Consider the following 21928-nt stretch of genomic DNA (forward strand, 5'->3'; position numbering starts at 1 on the left):
TCTTGTATACAAAATGTTCTCACAATGTTCGTTACTGGTTTCCCAACAATATAAGAGTCACTTCATGTCCTAAATTCTAAATGAAGGGTGTCCAAACCAGTAAAGACCAGCAAAGTCTTAAAGCTGTTATTAAGCAGGCCTTAATATTTATCGTGGCCGCCTTGTCAAACACACTTGTCCAGTGGATGCACCACCCTGTTATATCCAAAAAGGAAATCCCTGCTTTGTCATGATGCATTGCCTCCAGTTCAGATGCAATGTGGTGAGTAAAAATATGAACAAAGTATTGAACTGCACTCATCAATAGCTTCATATGTATTATAAAATTATTTTTGCTTACCTTAAACAGGAGGAAATCCTCAGTAAGGCAGCAAGACCCTAGCACCATAAAAAAGAAAAGAAAGAAAATAAAACATAAGAGGGGCACAAGGAGGGGATAGTGGATTTGGGTTTGACCCTGTGTTATTGTGATATGGAGTCCTCTTCCTTTACTGACTTGCCGTATTCCGGATTCAAGTCCACCACTGTGGTGCCTTTGAGTGTGCCATAGCCTCCCTCCTGCGCCCCGTAACCCTCTGGCCTCTCCTGACTCAGAGGAATGGACGATTTACTCGTCGAGGCCGAGTAAGAGGAGGATCTAGGTGGTTGAGGTCCTGCCGCCGATCCCTGCTGGCCTCCATTGGTCTGCGAGCAGACGTTGCTGACCCGTTCGGCCTTCTGCTTGTAGTGCTGGCTGTGCAGCTTATATTTCATCAACAGGATGAAGATGAAGACGAGCACGGAGGCTACGATGATGCCGCCGATGACGATGATCATGGTGCCGCCCAGGAACTGGTCGTGAAGCGAGCGGCAGTGGTGAAAGTCACGCTCCGTGCTGAAGGAGATGCAGCCGACGAGCCGCGTGGCCGTGAGAGACGTGATGCCGTCGTCGTAGACGGCCAGGACGCAGAGCTCGTAGTCCCGCGTGGAAGCCAGGTCGCTCAGCTGGAAGAGCTTGAACGAGGCCGGGATCATCCTGAAACAACAGAAGGAGTTTTGATTCATTAAGCCTGTGTGATGCAGAGATGGGGACTCGACTTCAGACTTGACTCGGACTTGTTTCAAATGACTCAGACTCGACTCGTGACTCGCAAAAAATGACTTGTAGACAATGAAAGTCAGCAGCATGTGTTAACATTAGTTTCATGTGACAATTATATATATATATATAGTTTTTAAATACCGTGTCCACTCACTGTCCACTCTATTAGACACTCTTACCTGGTTGGTTCACCTTGTAGATGTAAAGTCAGAGACGATCGCTCATCTATTGCTGCTGTTTGAGTTGGTCATCTTCTAGACCTTCATCAGTGGTCACAGGACGCTGCCCACAGGGCGCTGTTGGCTGGATGTTTTTGGTTGGTGGACTATTCTCAGCCAGCAGTGACAGTGAAGAGTTTAAAAACCCCATTAGCATTGCTGTGTCTTATCCACTCATACCAGCACAACACACACTAACACACCACCACCATGTCAGTGTCACTGCAGTACTGAGAATGATCCACCACCCAAATAAATACCTGCTCTGTGGTGGTCCTGTGGGGGCCCTGACCATTGAAGAACAGCATGAAATCAATCAATCAATCAATCAATCAATCAATCAATCAATCAATCAATCAATCAATCAATCAATCAATCAATCAATCAATCAATCAATCAATCAATCAATCAATCAATCAATCAATCAATCAATCTATCTATCAATCTATCTATCTATCTATCTATCTATCTATCTATCTATCTATCTATCTATCTATCTATCTATCTATCTGATCCGACATCATTCTGATTGTGTCATTTTCTGCACGCAATAAGGAAATGTTCCAGCCAGCTTCCAGTATAGTGATGAAGCGTCGCTCCCTACTCCCTCTTTTGGATTAGATTCTCACGTAGAGTGGTGGAATACCCTAGTGCACTTCACTGGAACAGCTGGTGTGAATGAAACGCTCCCACAGAATTGGCACTAATGGTTGGAAGAACCGCTTTCTGAACCAATCAGACCTTCTGATCTTAATTTTTAGTAAGAAATGCTGTTATTTGTATTCATTTAGTTTGCAGCGTCACACAGATGATGTGTCAATGAAACGCTTGAGTTCGTGTTTTACTTCACAACCGGGAAAAGTTTGGAGGTTTTTAATTATAAGCACATTTACAAACTAACAGATTATATTCCTAATGGGACACACGGTTATACATTTAATAGCATCTGGAACAACATAAGCTAAGGTAAGCAGTGGTTATGATTTGTTTTGCTGTGTTTTGGATTTTGGCTGCTGTGCTGTGATTTATGAAAACAAAACATCAGTTTAATCTTTTAACTGGTACCTTGGAAAGTAAAGGCACGAAGTAAAACAGCAAAATACAGTTGCTAATCTGTTGTTTTTTAGCTGAACGTACACATTATTTGTTTCTACGCTACATTTCCAATATATGTTTTGTGTATATTATATTGACTCGTGACTTGACTCGGACTCTAGCCTAAAGACTCGTGACTTGACTCGGACTCTAGCTTAAAGACTTGTGACTTGCCTCTGACTCATATTTTGTTAATGAAGGACAGCTAGATATGTATTCAAAGTGTACGTAGCTCAATTGAATTAATCGATACATCTGTTGGACTAACTGTAGTGCTGGTAATATTGGTTAGGCTTCCTAACAAACACAGAGATTTGATCAGGTACAATGTGGAAGCAGAAATAATAACCCATGTTAGTTTCTTCATGGCACAGTTGGCGAGATAAAGAGACAAGAAAGTCTATTTTTTTCTTTTTATTGCCTAAACGATAATGGAACATTTCTTCATAAAAGCAGAAGTCATTTTCACGCTCCTGAGACAAAGGCTGTCACATTGCGAAATGAATTATTCTGTAATTCTATAGTTATATTTCACAAATTTTAGGGCATGTACACCAGTCAGTCATAACATTAAAACCACCTACTTGTTTCTACACACATTGTCTATTTTATCAGCTTCACTTACCATATAGGAGCACTTTGTAGTTCTACAATTACTGACTGAAGTCCATCTGTTTCTCTGCATGCTTTGTTAGCCCCCATTCATGCTGTTCTTCAATGGTCAGGACTCTCCCAGGACCACTACAGAGCAGGTATTATTTAGGTGGTGGATCATTCTCAGCACTGCAGTGACACTGACATGGTGGTGGCGTGTTAGTGTGTGTTGTGCTGGTATGAGTGGATAAGACACAGCAGCGCTGCTGGAGTTTTTAAAAACCTAACTGTCCCTGCTGGACTGAGAATAGTCCACCAACCAAAAATATATCCAGCCAACAGCGCCTGTGGGCAGCATCCTGTGACCACTGATGAAGGTCTAGAAGATGACCAACTCAAACAGCAGCAATAGATGAGCGATCGTCTCTGACCTTATATCTACAAGGTGGACCAACTAGGTAGGTGTGTCTAATAAAGTGGACAGTAAGTGGACACAGTATTTAAAAACTCCAGCAGCGCTGCTGTGTCTGATCCCCTCATACCAGCACAACACACACTAACACACCACCACCATGTCAGTGTCACTGCAGTGCTGAGGATGATCCACCACCTAAATAATACCTGCTCTGTGGGGGTCCTGACCATTGAAGAACAGGGTGAAAGCAGGCAAAAATATATATAGAGAAACAGATGGACTACAGTCAGTAATTGTGGTTTTAATGTTATGGCTGATCAGTGTATATTTCTCTTTATATCCCAATGATATACACACTGAACCAAATCATGAAAAACATAAGAGCACCAAACAGTGGTAGCTCTGCAGTTAATGCGCTGGACTAGTACAAGCCCCACCACCACCAGCATCCACTGTTAAACACCTGAGCAAGGCCCTTAATCATCAATTGCTCTAGTTGAATTTGGTCACAGTAATAAATTGCTTGGATAAAAGTGTCCACTAAATGCTGTAAATGTAAACAAGAAATGTAAATTGGACAGAAGTGGGCTTTAATCAGGACATAGCGTCTTAATGGGCCTCTCTAATCTTATTTTACTGAAAAAGCAATCATCATACTCGGATAGCTTTAACAGAATGTTGTATAAACACAGAGACACCTCCAGGAAATACCTCCAACATCATAAACACACTTGATTAAGTACAAACAAGAACGTATACAAACTTTAACAAACTATAACAGAACCAAATCATGAAAAACATAAGAGCACCAGGCAGTGGTAACTCAGCAGGTAATGTGCTGAACTAGTCATCAGAAGGTTGCCGGAACAAGCCCCACCACCACAAAGCATCCACTGTTGACCACCTGAGCAAGGCCCTTAACCATAAATTGCTCTAGTTACATTTGGTCACAGTTATACATTGCTAGGATAAAATCACTGAATAAATGCTGTAAATGCAAACAAGAAACGTAAATTGGACAGAAGTGGGCTTTAATCAGGACACATTGTAACTTAATGGGCATAGATGGGAACAAAATCACTCAAGATCTTTTGCCTCTCTAATCTTATTTTACTGAAAAAGCAATCATCATACTCAGATATCTTCAACAGAATGTTGTATAAACACAGATATATCTCCAAGAAATACCTCCAACGTCATAAACAGACTAATAATTAGTCTAGATAATTCTAGATAATTCAAAACACAAACTGGGTCATACTAAATGCAATACTGACAAGCAAAACAAAGCAGAAAAATCTAACAAGCAGATATAAATAAATTCAACAAATCAAACTCAGATTATACACATGAGCACTACAGAATTCTCCTGAGCCTAACAAAAGACCTGCAAACCTTATTGTTGAGTCAGTATGGGCCTTAAATAGGCAGGGTAATAAGCGGCAGGTGTGGCTATTTAAAAAAACTCAGGTAATAGCAGCCTCTAGTGGACAGGTGAGGTAAAATACATGGCTGGATGTTAAACCTGTTTTTAAAAACGTGTGCTGGATTTGTATTATTTATGTATGTATGTATGTATGTATGTGTATGTTATGTATGTATGTATGTACAGTGTATCACAAAAGTGAGTACACCCCTCACATTTCTGAAAATATTTCATTATATCTTTTCATGGGACAACACTATAGACATGAAACTTGGATATAACTTAGAGTAGTCAGTGTACAACTTGTATAGCAGTGTAGATTTACTGTCTTCTGAAAATAACTCAACACACAGCCATTAATGTCTAAATGGCTGGCAACATAAGTGAGTACACCCCACAGTAAACATGTCCAAATTGTGCCCAAAGTGTCAATATTTTGTGTGACCACCATTATTATCCAGCACTGCCTTAACCCTCCTGGGCATGGAATTCACCAGAGCTGCACAGGTTGCTACTGGAATCCTCTTCCACTCCTCCATGATGACATCACGGAGCTGGTGGATGTTAGACACCTTGAACTCCTCCACCTTCCACTTGAGGATGCGCCACAGGTGCTCAATTGGGTTTAGTCCATCACCTTTACCTTCAGCTTCCTCAGCAAGGCAGTTGTCATCTTGGAGGTTGTGTTTGGGGTCGTTATCCTTTTGGAAAACTGCCATGAGTTTTCGAAGGGAGGGGATCTTGCTCTGTTTCAGAATGTCACAGTACATGTTGGAATTTTTGTTTCCCTCAATGAACTGCAGCTCCCCAGTGCCAGCAACACTCATGCAGCCCAAGACCATGCAGCTACCACCACCATGCTTGACTGTAGGCAAGATACAGATACAGTCTTGGTACTTCTCACCAGGGCGCCGCCACACATGCTGGACACCATCTGAGCCAAACAAGTTTATCTTGGTCTCGTCAGACCACAGGGCATTCCAGTAATCCATGTTCTTGGACTGCTTGTCTTTAGCAAACTGTTTGCGGGCTTTCTTGTGCGTCAGCTTCCTTCTGGGATGACGACCATGCAGACCGAGTTGATGCAGTGTGCGGCGTATGGTCTGAGCACTGACAGGCTGACCTTCCACGTCTTCAACCTCTGCAGCAATGCTGGCAGCACTCATGTGTCTATTTTTTAAAGCCAACCTCTGGATATGACGCTGAACACGTGGACTCAACTTCTTTGGTCGACCCTGGCGAAGCCTGTTCCGAGTGGAACCTGTCCTGGAAAACCGCTGTATGACCTTGGCCACCATGCTGTAGCTCAGTTTCAGGGTGTTAGCAATCTTCTAATAGCCCAGGCCATCTTTGTGGAGAGCAACAATTCTATTTCTCACATCCTCAGAGAGTTCTTTGCCATAAGGTGCCATGTTGAATATCCAGTGGCCAGTATGAGAGAATTGTACCCAAAACACCAAATTTAACAGCCCTGCTCCCCATTTACACCTGGGACCTTGACACATGACACCAGGAAGGGACAACGACACATTTGGGCACAATTTGGACATGTTCACTGTGGGGTGTACTCACTTATGTTGCCAGCTATTTAGACATTAATGGCTGTGTGTTGAGTTATTTTCAGAAGACAGTAAATCTACACTGCTATACAAGCTGTACACTGACTACTCTAAGTTATATCCAAGTTTCATGTCTATAGTGTTGTCCCATGAAAAGATATAATGAAATATTTGCAGAAATGTGAGGAGTGTACTCACTTTTGTGATACACTGTATGTATGTATATGTTATTTATGTATGTAATGTAGGTATGTATGTATGTATGTAATGTATGTATGTGTATGTTATGTATGTATGTATTTATGGTTTCCTACCAGCAATTTCTGATTTGAACACAAAATCTGTAACAACATAGCAGCTTAAATCTACAACAGATTATTTTAAAAACAGTTCTGTATGACAACAATTAAGTAGTCAAAATTGCTAATAGTGCCGTCTTAAAAAAAGTAAACAAACTGTATGGCATTGTGGGAGATGAAGTTGTGTCTGGCAAACAGTGGAGCATCTTTAAATTCACTATTTAAATTAAAATCCCCATGTTCAGAACAGCTAGTAGTGATTTAGACAGCTGAACCGAGAAACATTTTGTGACACTTTCTCTTCAAGGCTAATTGTGCACGTCAATGCGAAACACATTTCTGACTAAATGTTTTTAGCGTGAAAATGAAGCAATCAATTTAATTGAACTACATTCAGTGCATATTTTCAGAATCACTGTAGCGCTGACAATGTTGCTTAAGCTTCCTAATGAACACAGAGTCATAATATTAGAGCATCTTTTCACGAGTCAGGTGTCTGATCGGGGACAAAAAAGGAGGGAGAACAGAAACCCGGCACTGCACATGGAACAGCTGGCAAATAAAGAGATACACCGCAATAAAACGTAACATCATGCTCCTAATGTTAATGGAACTGTTTTAAAAGAGGGAAATATTTTCACACCCCTGAGATTTTTCTTATGATTACAAAAGAATATTTCTCATCATGCAACCAATGATAATGGAACCTTTTATGTGGTAGATAATTACAGCTGTGATTTGATTGGTGATAATTATCAGTGATTTGGACAGATGAACTGTTTCTCTTTATGTAATTGAGAAACATCAAGGCAAAACGCATTCCTGGCTAAAAGTTTTAAGTGGACCACTTTTTATAACCATATGCTTTTGTGGATGGCACAAGTGAGCTAAAATAGTGCTACGAAACAATAAATCAAGCTTAAAATAAGACCCAGTGCACTTATTGTACCAACTGAAGAGACAGCTGAAAACTACATTTTAAAAGCACTTTGTTTCGTGCAAGCCAGAAGTCATGATTGCTTCAGTAATGGCAACCATTGTTCTTTATAAATGCCAGTTTTCTTGGCAGCTGGTGTTAGGGCAAGTGAGTGATCCAGAGCACATACTAATGGTGGAGCTTGTTTAGTGCAGGAAGAGGGCCTGACTGGTCTATTTTAGCTCGTCACCTAACTGATGCGTAGATGAGTCAAAGAGGGTTCAATCAAAACACAGACTGGGTCATACTGCATGTGGCAATACGGGCAAGCAAAACAAAGCAGCTAAATCTAACAAGCAGATATAGGAAAAGTGAAATTAGAAATGAGCACTACAGAATTTTCCTGAGCCTAACAAAAGGCCAGCAAACCTTAGTTTTGTGTCAGTAAGGGCCTTAAATAGGCAGGGTAATAAGAGGCAGGTGTGGCTATTTAGGCTCTGCCATTCCAGAATTTGGGTAATAGCAGCCTCTAGTGGACAGGTGAGGTGAAACACATGGCTGAATGTTAAACCTGTTTTTAAAAACGGGTGAGCTGGATTGATTGATTGATTGATTAAATATGTATTTACTTATTTTTGGTTAATTACCAGTAATTCCTGTAATTTAAATACGAAATATCTAACAAAACAGCAGCTTAAATCAACAATAGATTATATTTTATTATAAAAACCTTTTAATACTGATTGGTTTGTTTTTTTATATTATTTATTTATTGTTTCGGTTGACGTAACAGAGCTGAGTAGTTAATAAAGCAGAACTTTTACAGTTTATATTTAAAGCTATATGTAACTAAGAAAAAAAAGCTCAGCTGTAGACCCAGTTCATATACACACTGATTAGGCATAACATTATGACCACCTTTCTAATATTGTGTTGGTCCCCCTTTTGCTGCCAAAACAGCCCTGCAACTGTGATGCACTGTGTATTCTGACACCTTTCTATCAGAACCAGCATTAACTTCTTCAGCAATTTGAGCTACAGTAGCTTGTCTGTCGGATCAGACCACACTGGCCAGCCTTTGCCCTCCAAGTGCATCATTTACATTTACATTTTCTGCATTTAGCAGACGCTCTTATCCAGAGCAACTTACAAAAGTGCTTCCATAGTGCTTCCATCAATGAGCCTTGGCCGCCCATGACCCTGTCGCCGGTATGCCACTGTTTGTTCCTTGGACCACTCTTTATAGATACTGACTACTGCAGACCGGGAACACCCCACACGAGCTGCAGTTTTGGAGATGCTCTGACCCAGTCGTCTAGCCATCATAATTTGGCCCTTGTCAATTCCTTCTTTTTCTTGCTTCTAACACATCAACTTTGAGGATACAATGTTCACTTGCTGCCTAATATATCCCACCCACTAACAGGTGCCGTGATGAAGAGATAATCAGTGTCCTCCAGGCCACCCAAGAAGGATGGGTCACTGCTGAGTCTGGTTCCTCTCAAGGTTTCTTCCTGTATTTTTAAGGAAGTTTTTCCTTGCCACTGTCTGTTAGTCCTGGATTCTGTAAATTTGCTTTGAGACAATGTTCATTATAATGTTCGCTATATAAATACATTTTCGGGTTTTCGTCACTCCAGTACCTCACGTTCTGGCGGTTGACCTCACCACTGACATAAAAATTGGCCTCGTCACTGAACAGAATGCCCTGTGCGAATGCGGGATCCCTCCGATGTTGGTCTAACGCCCAGGTGCAGAACTCGACACGTCTGTCAGGGTCATCCTCTGATAGTTTCTGCTGCAGCTGGATCTTGAAGGGGTGCCACTTATTGGTATGAAGAATCTGTACAAGGGATGACTGGCTGAGAAAATCCACAAAAGACACCACCTTCAGCACCGCATCGTGGAGACTTGTGACAGCATTTCTCCAGAGATTCTCATGCGGGTTCATAACGATTGGATCCAGCGCCTTCAGCTCTGTGTTTAGCACCATGGACAACATATTGAATATGTCAAATAGCTGTGCATCACAGGGAACATTCCCGGTTGTTTTTGTAATTTTCTGTGTTGATAACTTTTGAACCACAGGAAATATTGCAAATCTGAATGCGGCAATCAATTTCTGAGAGAATTCTGGTCTTCTTTGATATGCTACATGACCACTTTCCCATTGGAAAAACTTGCCCTTGATCCAATATGGCGGCTTTCAAGATGGCGGCCATGTTCCTGACATAGCCTAAAAGATAGGCCCCCTCACCCATTACTTGCTGGGGTATTCAGATATGTCATTTTCCCTTTCGTTTATGAAATAAAAGATTGTCCTGCGACTTTTGACTCACCCTGTATAATGAATCACAGCACTGTTTTTAAATTTTAGAACAGACGACCACATAGGCACAATGAGAGAGAGGAACTAGAAACTCTCGCACTACTTTTTGATGCATTGCACAGCTGGCATTTCAATATAAATCATAAATTAAAAAAAAGACATTAACGACAAAGACAAATGATGCAATACTAAAAGCGTATTTCTTTCAACACATCAATGAGACATTTCTTTATGGAAACCAGGAAGAGACATTTCCATGCTGCTGAGATAACAGTACCATTTATAAGGCAGCTGGCCTCTGAGCTCTGAGGTACAGTACATCAATTCAGAAAACAAATGACGTTGTTTGCATGTCATCTCGTTGTTCTGGGTTATTTTATGTTCATTGCACCAAACCATTAAAAAACCATGTTAGTTTTAGGAAACAGGCGTGCAAACCCTGCTCCAACTGAGAAGTATGCATACAAATGTAAATGAACTTTGCCTTGCATTTGTTTTGATTACCCGTTTCATTTCCTACCTCACAAAACATGACAGGTTGTGAGCGTGTGAGCATGTTTTAGCATTAGACATCAGACTCCCGCCCTGCATACAGCCAGACCCACAACAAACATGACCAGGTTCTGCATGGGTGGTAAAACTGGATTAATGAATAAACAAATCTTGGGACTGTTGGGATGTGGAAATGAAGCAGTCAATTTAACTGAACTACAGTCAGTGAGTAAATTTAGAATCACTGTAGCGCTGACAATGTTGCTCAAGCTTCCTAATGAACACAGAGTCAGTATAATAAAATTAGAGCTTGATCAGGTACAACAAGGGAGAAGAAATAGAAACCCTGCATTGCACATGGAACAGTTGTCAAGATGAAGAAATACACTGCAATAAAACTTATGCATTTCTTTTCTCCCAATTTAGCATAGCCAATTACTCTTCCACTTCTGGGGACCTCAATTGCATTAGAGGAGGGTTTATTTGCCTGACACAGGCTCCCTCTGATGTATGCGCAGTCCACCGACCCCTTCTTATTCACCCATGAGGTCAGTCTCTTGTATGGAGAGTCACACACAAATCTCTGCATTGCCCCACTTCAGTACAGTCGCTTCGGGGTACCAATCAGAGTTCTTTAGCATTAATGACCCTACCCTTTTTGGTCTGGTCTCTTTCCCACCCAGCAGACTAGTGACCAGTTATGCCTGCTAGCGGCGCCCAGCTGACCGGTAGCAGAGCTAGCAAAATATCCCACTGTGCCACCTGGGCTTTGTCTAGAAAGAAGCTACTTTCCTTTTTCTCCCAATTTAGCATAGCAATTCACTCTTCTGCTGCTGGGGACCCTGATCGCTTCAGAGAAGGGTTTATTTGCCTGACACATGCTCCCTCTGATGTATGCGCAGTCCACCGACCCCTTCTTATTCACCCATGAGGTCAGTCTCTCATATGGAGAGTCACACACAAATCTCTGCATTGCCCCACTTCAGTACAGTCGCTTTGGGGTACCAATCAGAGTTCTTTAGCATTAATGACCCTACCCTTTTTGGTCTGGTCTCTTTCCCACCCAGCAGACTAGTGGCCAGTTATGCCTGCTAGCGGCGCCCAGCTGACCGGTAGCAGAGCTAGCAAAATATCCCACTGTGCCATCTGGGCTTTGTCTAGAAGGAAGCTACTTTCTGCTATAAAGTATTTATAGACTTTGGCTATATATTAGTACATACGCAATGCATGTAAACATCCTTTTTGACATTGGCAGATGCTTGTTGACCCTCCCCCTTTTGCAGCTATAACAGTCTCTATTGTTTTGAAAGGCATTACCACACAATTTGTGTGTGAGTATGTTGACAATATGTCTATTCATTTAAGACAAATGTGCTCAGGCACTGATGAATGAGAAGGCAGGGCTTGCAGTCACTGTTCCAATTAATCCCAAAGTTGTTCAGTTGTTGGCCAATGGGATTCCTCTACGCCAAATTAATCAAGACCTGCTTGAAATGCTCCCTCAGTGAAGTCAAGTGATAAAATGCTGCCACGACCAGGGTGTATATGTGTGCCTGGTGTGACCCTGACCAGAATAAAGCTGAGGTAAAAATGAATGAATAAATGACTGATGTAACGCACTATTAAAACGTAGAGCTTGCTAGCTATTACACTCTATTAGCCACTAAATTGAACTTGCCCATTAGTCTTACCTTGTGGGAACTCTACAGTTTTGTGGCAAGAGGCTCTGATCATCTCATTGCATGATGAAGATGGACAGGATTATGAATGAGCTCATTAAGAGGCAGCACCAGTAGGATGTTTTGGAGACATGTTCAGGAGATATTGAGATCGTTTGGGCATGTGCAGGGGAGTTACGAGGACGGAACCACCAGGCAGGGGGAGGAAGGCTAAAGAGGAGGTTTATAGATGTGTCGAGGGAGAACATGTAGGTGGTTGGTGTTACAGAGGAGGATGTTCAGGACAGGGCAAGATGAAGACAAATGATCACTGTGGTGACCCCTTAGGGGACCCCTTATGGAAAAAGCATGAAGGCTTTGTATTATTGATGACTGATGCCATGCATCCAATGATAATGGAGCATTTTTATGTAGTAGATCATTACAGCTGTGGTGTGACTGGTGATAACAACCTCTGGTGCCTGGTTCCAGTGATGGTGGAGGTAGTGACCTGACAAGCTGAAAAGCCAGCACCCCACACGTCTGAAAAGACCCTGTTCATGATTAGTTTTTCTTCCCTTCTTTTCTATCTTTTGGAACTGCCCGTGGTGAAAGTAATAGACAGCCTAAGGAAAAGGCAAATACAATTTCTGTCTCCTTGGTTCTCCTTGCTGCACGATATGAACTGCTACTGGCCAAATATTTTTCACCAGATCTGATCATAGCTGTCTGGAATGTTAATTGGATTAATTTCTGAGCAATTTCATGTCCCAAGGTCGATCTATCCATAAGTACATGCTATATGGAACAGTGGTCTCTTTATCAAGGTCACCAAGGAATATAAACTTGTTAAATGTAAAAAAAAAAAAAAAAAAAAATTCATTCTGCAATGAATAAGAAGCTCATGTCAATTAAGTTTTCATTGTCGGCCGCTCAGGTGGTACAGCTGTAAAATATGCTAGCACACCAGAGCTGGGATTTTGAATACATCCCATCAGCCATCGAGCTGGGCTGGGCGGCTATATAAAAAACACTTGGCTTTTATTCATCCAGGTAAGCAAGCCGGATAGGGACTTAATAACTGATGCAATTACGACCTCTGCTGGCTAATTGATGGCGTCTGCACAGAGTCGAGGAATAATGCTGATCAGGGTGTGGCTCTACGTGCACAAGGCTGATTGGCATGAGAACTCACCTCATGCAGGTAAAAATATGCAGTCGGGTACTGCTCACGTGTCGGAGGGGGCGTGTGTCAGTTTGCTCTCCTCAATCAGAGGTGGGGGTCAGCACCAGTAGAGAGGAAGCTTAATGTAATCGGGTAAAAATTGGATGCGCGGGCCGCTCAGGTGGCGCAGCGGTAAAAACACACGCTGGAACCAGAGCTGGGATCTCAAATACATCGAATCAAATCTCAGCTCTGCCTACCGTCTAAGGCTGAGCGGCCACATGAACAACGATTGGCCTGTTGTTCAGATAGGGGCGGGACTAATGGGGTCTCTCTCCCATGACTGGTGCAATTACTGCTGGCTGATTGATGACGCCTGCACAGAGATGAGAAAAGAGTGCTCTCAGGGTGTGTCCTCTCCGTACACAATGCTGAGCTGCACTGCACTCGTCAAAGTGCAGGTGATAAAATGCATATGGCTGCTGCCCACGTGTCGGAGGGGGCATGGGTTAGCTTCGTTCTCCTCAGTCAGAGCAAGGATCAGCATTGGTGGAGAGGAAGCATGACGCAATCGGGCAATTGGATGTGCTAAAAGGGAGAAAAAGGGAGAAAAGACAGGGCTGCTTGTTGCCACTGCAAATGCAATCTCTGCTGTTTGGTTGAGGCGCCTGCATGAGTGGTGGATAATTTGCGGCAGGCATAGTGTGACTCTCCAGACACAATTAAGCACTCGGTTTGAGTTTGACTCTGGCAAATGAATAAAGTGGCAGAATGAAAAGGAATCGAACACTTATTTATTTGTTCATTTATTTATTTATTGGGACAGTGGTACCACCTAGTGGTTAGATCTTTGGGCTAACAATTGGAAGATTGTCGGTTCAAATCCAGGCTCTGCTATGCAGCCACTGTTGGGTCCTTGAGCAAGGCCCCTAACCCTGTCTGCTCCAGGGGTGCCGTACAATGACTGACCCTGAGCTCTCACCCCAGCTTTCAAAGAAGCTGGGATATGCAGTAAAATAATGTCATTGTACTGTTTACGTGTATATGTATATATGACAAATAAAGGCATTCTTTAAGACTATCATGACCTACATGGTCCTTCATTAAAAAACTACTGAAAAATTGTAATTGGCAGTGTGGACACAAAATATAGATTTGTGAAACAAACCTGAACGTTGCCCTAGTTGAATATTAGAAACATATTTGGCAGTTCAGGATCTATCTTCAGGTAATTTGACACGGTTGATGAGTCGGGTACCTTTGAAGGATGCATCACAAAGGGCAGATTAATATGTTCAGATCAGTTTCGGATGGGTACATCTTGGACATGACCTTCACATTATAGCACTGTGAAGTCTGAGCGTAAACGTAATGCACATTTTCCAGCAGGTTCAATCCTGAAAGAGTAAATCATGTATTATTCACACAGGGCGTGAGTTTCTGTCCCCCCTTTAACACCAGTGACTCTATTACAACCTGCAGTTCTCGTCTATAGTGTCTATATTTATGTGGGTGAACTTTTGTGTGGCCATGAAGGTAATCATGCATGCAGTAGGCACTTTTGCTCAATGGCTGGAAAGAGCGAGGTCACAAATCCCATTTTTCAGTCACATTTGACCAACGGCATTATTCATACAAGCTATTATAGTAATGGCATCCAGGAGAACCACACAAGGCTAGATGTACAAGGTGACCAGGTGCTCTGCTTGTTAACTCGTAAAAACTGCCTGCATTTACTTTATTCTATTTGGTTTAGTGATGCCGTGGCCAGGTCAAAGACCGGGGCTTAATCTGAATCCATGGCAAGACTTAAAATTCTGGTTTACCAATGGTATGAAGAGTGCCCAGAAGAATCAGCAAAATTATCAGGATCCAGATGAGTAAAGATGAGACATATTACAGAGGATTTGCAACTATAATTGTAGTCTATGGTGGTTCAGCTAGGTCAGAGGTCAGAGCCACAAGCTACTCTTTTACTGCCCAGGTTGTGGCTTCACATCAGAATGCCATTTTTAAGTAAAAAATAACACAATCAAGGTGCCCAGGTGGCGCAACGGGATATTCCGCTTGCACACCAGCGCCGAGATTCTGAACTCCTCGGTTCGAAACTCGGCGTTGCCACTGGTCGGCTGGGCGCCATCTAGCGGGCATAATTGGCAGTGCCTGCAGCAGACACAGTTCGGTTAGGGCGGGATGACCGGACTATGTGGGTGGGGTCTTCAAACGCTGTGTAAGGACCCTGATTGGCAGATAGAGGCGCCTGTGCAGAGTGCATAGGTGACAAACGGTTCCGCAAAGGGCTGCACGTGGTTCAAAGGCGTGAGCAGCAATATACCCACCTCGACTGCAATTAGGGATCCCCCAGCAGCGGAAGACAAATTGAATATGCTTAATTGGGGAGAAAATGGGAGAAAATGCAAAAATTAATAGAAAAAAACATAATCCTCCTTTGCAATAAAATATTGCGTTGCTGAACATCCCAACAACAACAGTTTCAACGATAAATGGTCCTAAACGCTGGAATTATTGTATAGCCGAACTGCTAATTCACCAAATTTAAATGCTAAAACAACCGATCACTGGTAACATTTTCCTAGAAGCTCCACGCCTGGTTAATCTATTTTTACCTAGAAGCTCAGAGCACTGTTCATTTGACTGCAGCGACACACATACACACACAATAAATTATTTGCATTGCATCAAATTCCAGAATCCTCCTTTCATGACCTTTCCCAGAATTGTCCTTTTTATAACTCTAAATCTTTAAGTAAATAATAAAAAAATCATTAGTGCTAGCTAGCTAATCAATTTTGCTTGTAAATAAATCTTTATAATAGTCTAAATAAATAAAGAACAATTAATTTAGCAACTATATACATCGATTAGGCATAACATTATGACCACTGACACTGAAGTGAATAACACTGATTATCTCTTCATCACGGCACCTGTTAGTGGGTGGGATATATTAGGCAGCAAGTGAACATTTTATCCTTAAAGTTGATGTGTTAGAAGCAGGAAAAATGGGCAAGTGGAAGGATTTGAGCACATTGTGATGGGTAGGCGACTGGGTCAGATCATCCCCAAAACTCAGCATCTATCAAAAGTGGTCCAAGGAAAGAACAGTGGTAAACCGGCGACAGGGTCATGGGTGGCCAAGGCTCATTGATGCACGTGGGGAGCAAAGGCTGGCCCGTGTGGTCCGATCCAATAGACTGGTTCCTGTAGCTCAAATTGCTGAAGAAGGTAATGCTGGTTCTGATAGAAAGGTGTCAGAATACATAGTGCATCAGAGTTGCAGGGCTGTTTTGGCAGCAAAAGGGGGACCAACACAATATTAGGAAGGTGGTCATAATGTTATGCCTAATCGGTGTATACACCAATGTACAAATAATAACATTGCGACAACAGCTGGGCCAGTAGAAATACTGACGTAGACCCCCAAGAGTTTTGGAGCCACAAAGTTACCCACAGAGTGCAGCACTCAGAGTGCAGCACTCTGTTTCTCAGGCTACGAGGCACCAGTAGCTGCCAAACTTCTGTGTCCGGGATCACACTTGCCCAGCAGTGGTATAGTTTGTCGTCCGGCTTGACCAAGCAATCATGTTGGGACCAATAGTCCTCTGGCCGCCTGGCCAGGCAATAAAACCAAGGCTCTTCTTGCTGTAAAACAACAGCACTAGTCACTACACCACCATGCCAACCTGTTTCAACGATTGGCAAATTCTTAAAATTTGGGTTGCTGACCCCTAGGCCATGTATTGTGCAACACTACAAAATGTGGAACCCTACAAGAGAGTGAATTCTTATGCCAGACCTTATACCTTTACATTTACACATTCAGTAAACACTCACTCACTTTCTTAACCGCTTATCCAAATAGGGTTGCGAGGGGGTGCTGGAGCCTATCCCAGCTTTTCAATAGGTGCAAGGCACACAGTAACACCCTGGATGGGGTGCCAGTCCATCGCAGGGCAGACACACATACACACACACGCATTCACCTATAGGGCAATTTAGTGTCTCCAATTAACCTGACTGCATGTTTTTGGACTGTGGGAGAAAACCAGAGCTCCTGGAGGAAACCCACGCAGACACGGGGAGGACCCGGACTGCCACGCCTGGGGATTGAACCCAGGACCTTCTTGCTGTGAGGCGACAGTGCTACCCACCGAGCCACCCATTCAGTAAACACTTTAAGCTAATTACTATTGATACAGGATACAATACAATCAATTCTGAGCCTTTCTGAATAGTCCAACAGGGGCTGAGTCCTTAAACTTCTGATCAACAGTCCAATACACTAACACTACACTAACACTAACCAAAATAAATGAGACTGGGTACGAGCTTTTCTCAAGAGCCTAAAAGTGACAGCTTGTGTGTGGTGATGAATAGTTTTGGTATCTTAAGTACTGAGCCACCCCTAACTTGTACAAACTAGGTGCTTCACCAAGCCTCATATGAACCTTGCTTTCGCTGCACCCTACGATTCTGAGCAATTCAATTAGAGCTGAATGCGCTCAAAGCATTTTCTGCAAATCAAAAAAAAAACTGGCTGTCTAAGAAAGTGGTTGTAAAAATAATGCTAACGCTGCTCTTTTTCATCTCTTGGCTTGCACGGATTACCATAAATGGACACTGCAAGTAAATATTATACAAAGCAGTAGCGTTAGATTTAACCCTCATGCACTATTCACTGAGCAGTGTATTTCCTGTTGATTCAGACCATCTCATCTGCTATTAAAGCAATGCAAAGCTCTCCATTAAATTACCTTAATAATTAATCCACAATACATAAAATTCATCTTAAAGAAAAGCAATTCAAACAGTATTTATAGAAATAAACATGTAAAATGACTACACATGCTGCAACCCTGCTGCCTCTGCACAGCAGCTGTGTAAATGCAATGAAGAAAACAGAACCAGGCCTAAAAACAATTACTTCGCTTCATATCATGGCAGCACAGAGACCTTTAGTGGGTCAGAGGCTCAAAATAAAATGAAATAAAAAAATGGAGCACATGCAGAGACCTTACAGCACTTTACAACAGCATATCCACACCATCTAGACGGATGTACATTTGAGCCAAATCAATTTTGTGAATTGACTCCAGAGCTCCAGAGACGACTCGGATGATTCATTTCTTCATACATTCTGACCAACCGCTTTATTTTTCCTTATCACACAAAAACACTGAGCACAGGGCAGGAATACACGCAGGGCACCGATCCATTACAGAACATCAAACACTCACCTATTCACTCATTCAGACCTACAGGAAATATACATCAATCCACTTTTGTGTGGTTTATAGCGGTGGAAAGAAACTGCAGGGAGTCCATGTAGACATGGAGAGAACTGGTTCCCTCTTTCCGTTTCCAAAAATGGCTCAAGAAAATCTACGGCCATATCCCCATGACTGCCCTGGACTGGAGAGGTTAAAGCAGGGCGTGCACCCTTTCGGAGGGACCTTTCTTTGCCCTGCAGATGTTGCAGAAGTGTATAAATAACTTGACATTGCGATGACAGTTGGGCCATTAGAAATACTGACATAGATGGCGAAGAGTTTTGGTCACCCTTTAGTGTCCCACAAGCTATGAGGCACCAGTGGCTGCCAAACTTTGGTGTCCAGGACCAGGCTTGTTGAGCAATGGTACAGTTTACCATCCCTCTCCAACAGGCAATTATACAGGAACCAGCATGCTTTCACGACTGGCCCATAAGGAGTCACAGCCGACCATTCTGGCATTGGTTCAGACTGTAGCAGGTCCTGGAGCACAGACAGCTCTAGACTGGAGTCCTGAGCATCTTTTAGCCCACGTGAGTTAATGCTCAGTGCCTCCGCCCCACCACTGGAACGCACAGTCTAGGGTAGCGTCCAGCAACTTGACGTGATATCAGTGTATTAGTGTTACAGTGTAACCGTTCTGCATCATGCCATAGCAACTATGTGAGTGTTGAATTGTGGGTCTGAAGTGTAACTGCACCCCATAGATGTAAGTTTTAAATTGTTTTAGTCCTGCCACGACTGCCAACAATTCCCTCCTGGTGATTCCACTTGGGTCTGGAAAGCTACTGGCTGAAAAATGCAGTGACAGCACCAATGTCCTGGTTGTTGGCATCAGATACTTCATAGATACTGCAGATACTTGTAAAGTACTTAATGCTTTTATTTGAAACAGTGCACGACACACTGGTCTCGAGGAAAGCCCACAAGTAATTGCTCCACCAGGCGCTTGAGCGTGGCGGGGGCATTACAAAATCCGAAAGGCATGACTTTAAACTGCCACAGAACCTAACTAATAGTGAACACAGTTTTCTCCTGGTCTTCAAAAGCTAATGCCCACTGATTTGTGGAAGTTACCCCACTGAGCCTGGAACTGATTGTTTAACTCCTCCAGATGCAAAAAATACCGATTTGCTGCCATCAGTCTGCCGTCACACTATGCTGCCTTCATGGGCAACTTAACCTCATTAAGACAGATGGTGTTGTGCATAAGTGTTGTGGCATGGTGGCGTGCACTGCCTTTAAAAATTCAAGCCCTGAAATGCACTCATCTTGGATAGGTGCAAGCCAGAACACTTAAATGTTTGCCCTTCTACTTGCACTTTGAACTGTCGGTTTTTAAGCGTAGGGATCTTCTCGTCGGTACCTGATCTAAGTCGAGCCTCAGTGGTCACCCCCCCACGGTGCCTTAGTGTGCCACCGCCGCTTGGGCAGGACTCCACATGATTTGATTATATTCTGATTCTCTGGTTCTAATCCTAAATTTAATCCCAAGACATTTTATGTACTTTAAAGAGGATTAATATGTATTTTAATTCAATGTTGTAATAGCTGTGCAATGCAGCACAGTGGTGCAGCGGGTAGTTTGGGTATTGCACAGCACCATGATTCGATCCTGACTTCCAGACACTTTCTATGAACAGTTTAGCTTCTAAATTGCTCCAAGTTGTGTGTGAGTGAGGGAGTCAGCAGGTGAAAGTGTGTTCTGTAAAATTCTGATACGAGTTTGCTTCTTTATTCCCTGTCTGATTAGAAAGCCATAAGATTTATGTATGAAACTTTAGCCTGGTCAACTTGTTCCAAGGTTCCTGTAATAAGGTGCCGCACTAAACCTTCAGGATGTTGTGATATGAAGGCTGGGGGATTGTGTTTGATTGACGTTTATTGAGCTTCATCCTTCCTTTTTTCAGATTCCACCTGCTTTAGATCTGTCATTACAAGCAGATAGGGAGGGTCAGACAGGGTCTTTGGTCAATTTACTTTTGATATACGTCAGGGATGTGGTCGATCAATGACTGCCAGAAGACACGTCATTTCATTATCGGATCATAGCAGAATGGGAAAGTGAATGGAAAAAAAAATGGACGGAGGTTCTGAAATTTGACAGCTGACAGTGATATCCACTACTCAATCATCACTGCCACCTAATCACCACCACCTCTCTTATCATTCATCACCTGTCTTCCATATGGTTTATGTAGCCACAGCAGGCTTGACATTTGCAGTCTTTAAACACCTCCTACAACTGCATTACATGGCCAGAAAACTTCAGATCCATATGTGGTGGTCATTCCAAAATCCTTGACATCCTTGAAATTCTTGAGGTTGTTTTTGTTTTGTTAAGGCTATTTACTTATTATTTCTTTACTACCTGCTTTATTAAACTTTCCGTGAGTCTGGCACTACTTGGGAACACTGGGAAAAATTTAATACAGGATTTCACCCAGGTTATCAGACCCCATGTTGCTGTGAGCATCCACATGTAAGATGTTTGGATACAAAAATAAAAAAAACTTGCAAGAACTACCAGCTTTACCAATCAATTAATTAATAAATAGAAATGAGGTCAATGGCTTACCCTGCAACATCTGATTTTAGTCTTGGCACCAGTATTGTTAGCAATTGCAAGTGTCAAAACATATGACACTTATTCTGGGGAATTGTAGACTCCTGCCTCCGCATCTGGATCCACAGCTCTGATTGGTTGTTGAGACGAACAGCTGCTTCAACTGTTCATGCGTTCACGCTTCCAAGTTCAGGGTTGGTTCTTGGTCTAAAACTCTTAGAACAACTGCCCTAAAACAACCATTTTTTAAGTTCATAAACACTAGTCATTTAGTATATCACACAGGGTAACTCAGTGGTTAAGGTACTGAGTTAATAACTAGTGATGATAAAGTTGCTGGTTCAAGCCCCACCACTGTCAAGTTGCCGCTGTTGGTGCCCTTCACCCTAAATTGCTTGCATTGTAGTTGTTTACAGCTGGACACAGGTTTCTGCTAAATATCTTAAATGTTAATGTCTTCATGCTGATACCAATAAGTCCAGCCCAAGAGATCAAGAGCTGCCTCAGGTATTTATAATGTTTAAGTTTATACATGTTAGTTTTACTCTGATAGTATTGCTCTGGCATCTGCCATTATCAGTTTCAGTTGGTCTGCCATGCTGCCAGTGGTATGTTTTACACCTTGCCATTTGATGTTAGGCTTGTGTGCAGCTGGTTGGCCATATAAATCAAATTCATAAACCTCCTGATGAGCAGGTATTGTGCTAACATTGCTTCCAGAGGCAGCTGTTTATTAAACTTATTCCTTAATATGGGAATCAGGGCAAAATTATAAAAAAAAAAAACTACTGCAATTATTTGACATACTGACTTATTCAAATTTA

At 42.4% G+C, this 21928-nt stretch overlaps 1 protein-coding gene across 1 annotated transcript in view; it reads right to left on the reverse strand.

The window, feature by feature from the left end:
* Positions 1-393: 393 nt before the first annotated feature.
* si:cabz01090165.1 (uncharacterized protein LOC100333421 homolog) overlaps positions 394-21928 on the reverse strand; it is a 31997-nt gene continuing 10462 nt past the window's right edge. The window contains exon 2 of the mRNA XM_063004462.1: positions 394-1015. Coding sequence (XP_062860532.1) covers positions 463-1015 — 553 coding nt within the window. The 3' untranslated portion in view covers positions 394-462. The remainder of the gene's footprint in view (positions 1016-21928) is intronic.

This window comes from Trichomycterus rosablanca, chromosome 11 (genome assembly GCF_030014385.1).
Source record: "Trichomycterus rosablanca isolate fTriRos1 chromosome 11, fTriRos1.hap1, whole genome shotgun sequence".
Lineage (NCBI taxonomy): Eukaryota > Metazoa > Chordata > Actinopteri > Siluriformes > Trichomycteridae > Trichomycterus > Trichomycterus rosablanca.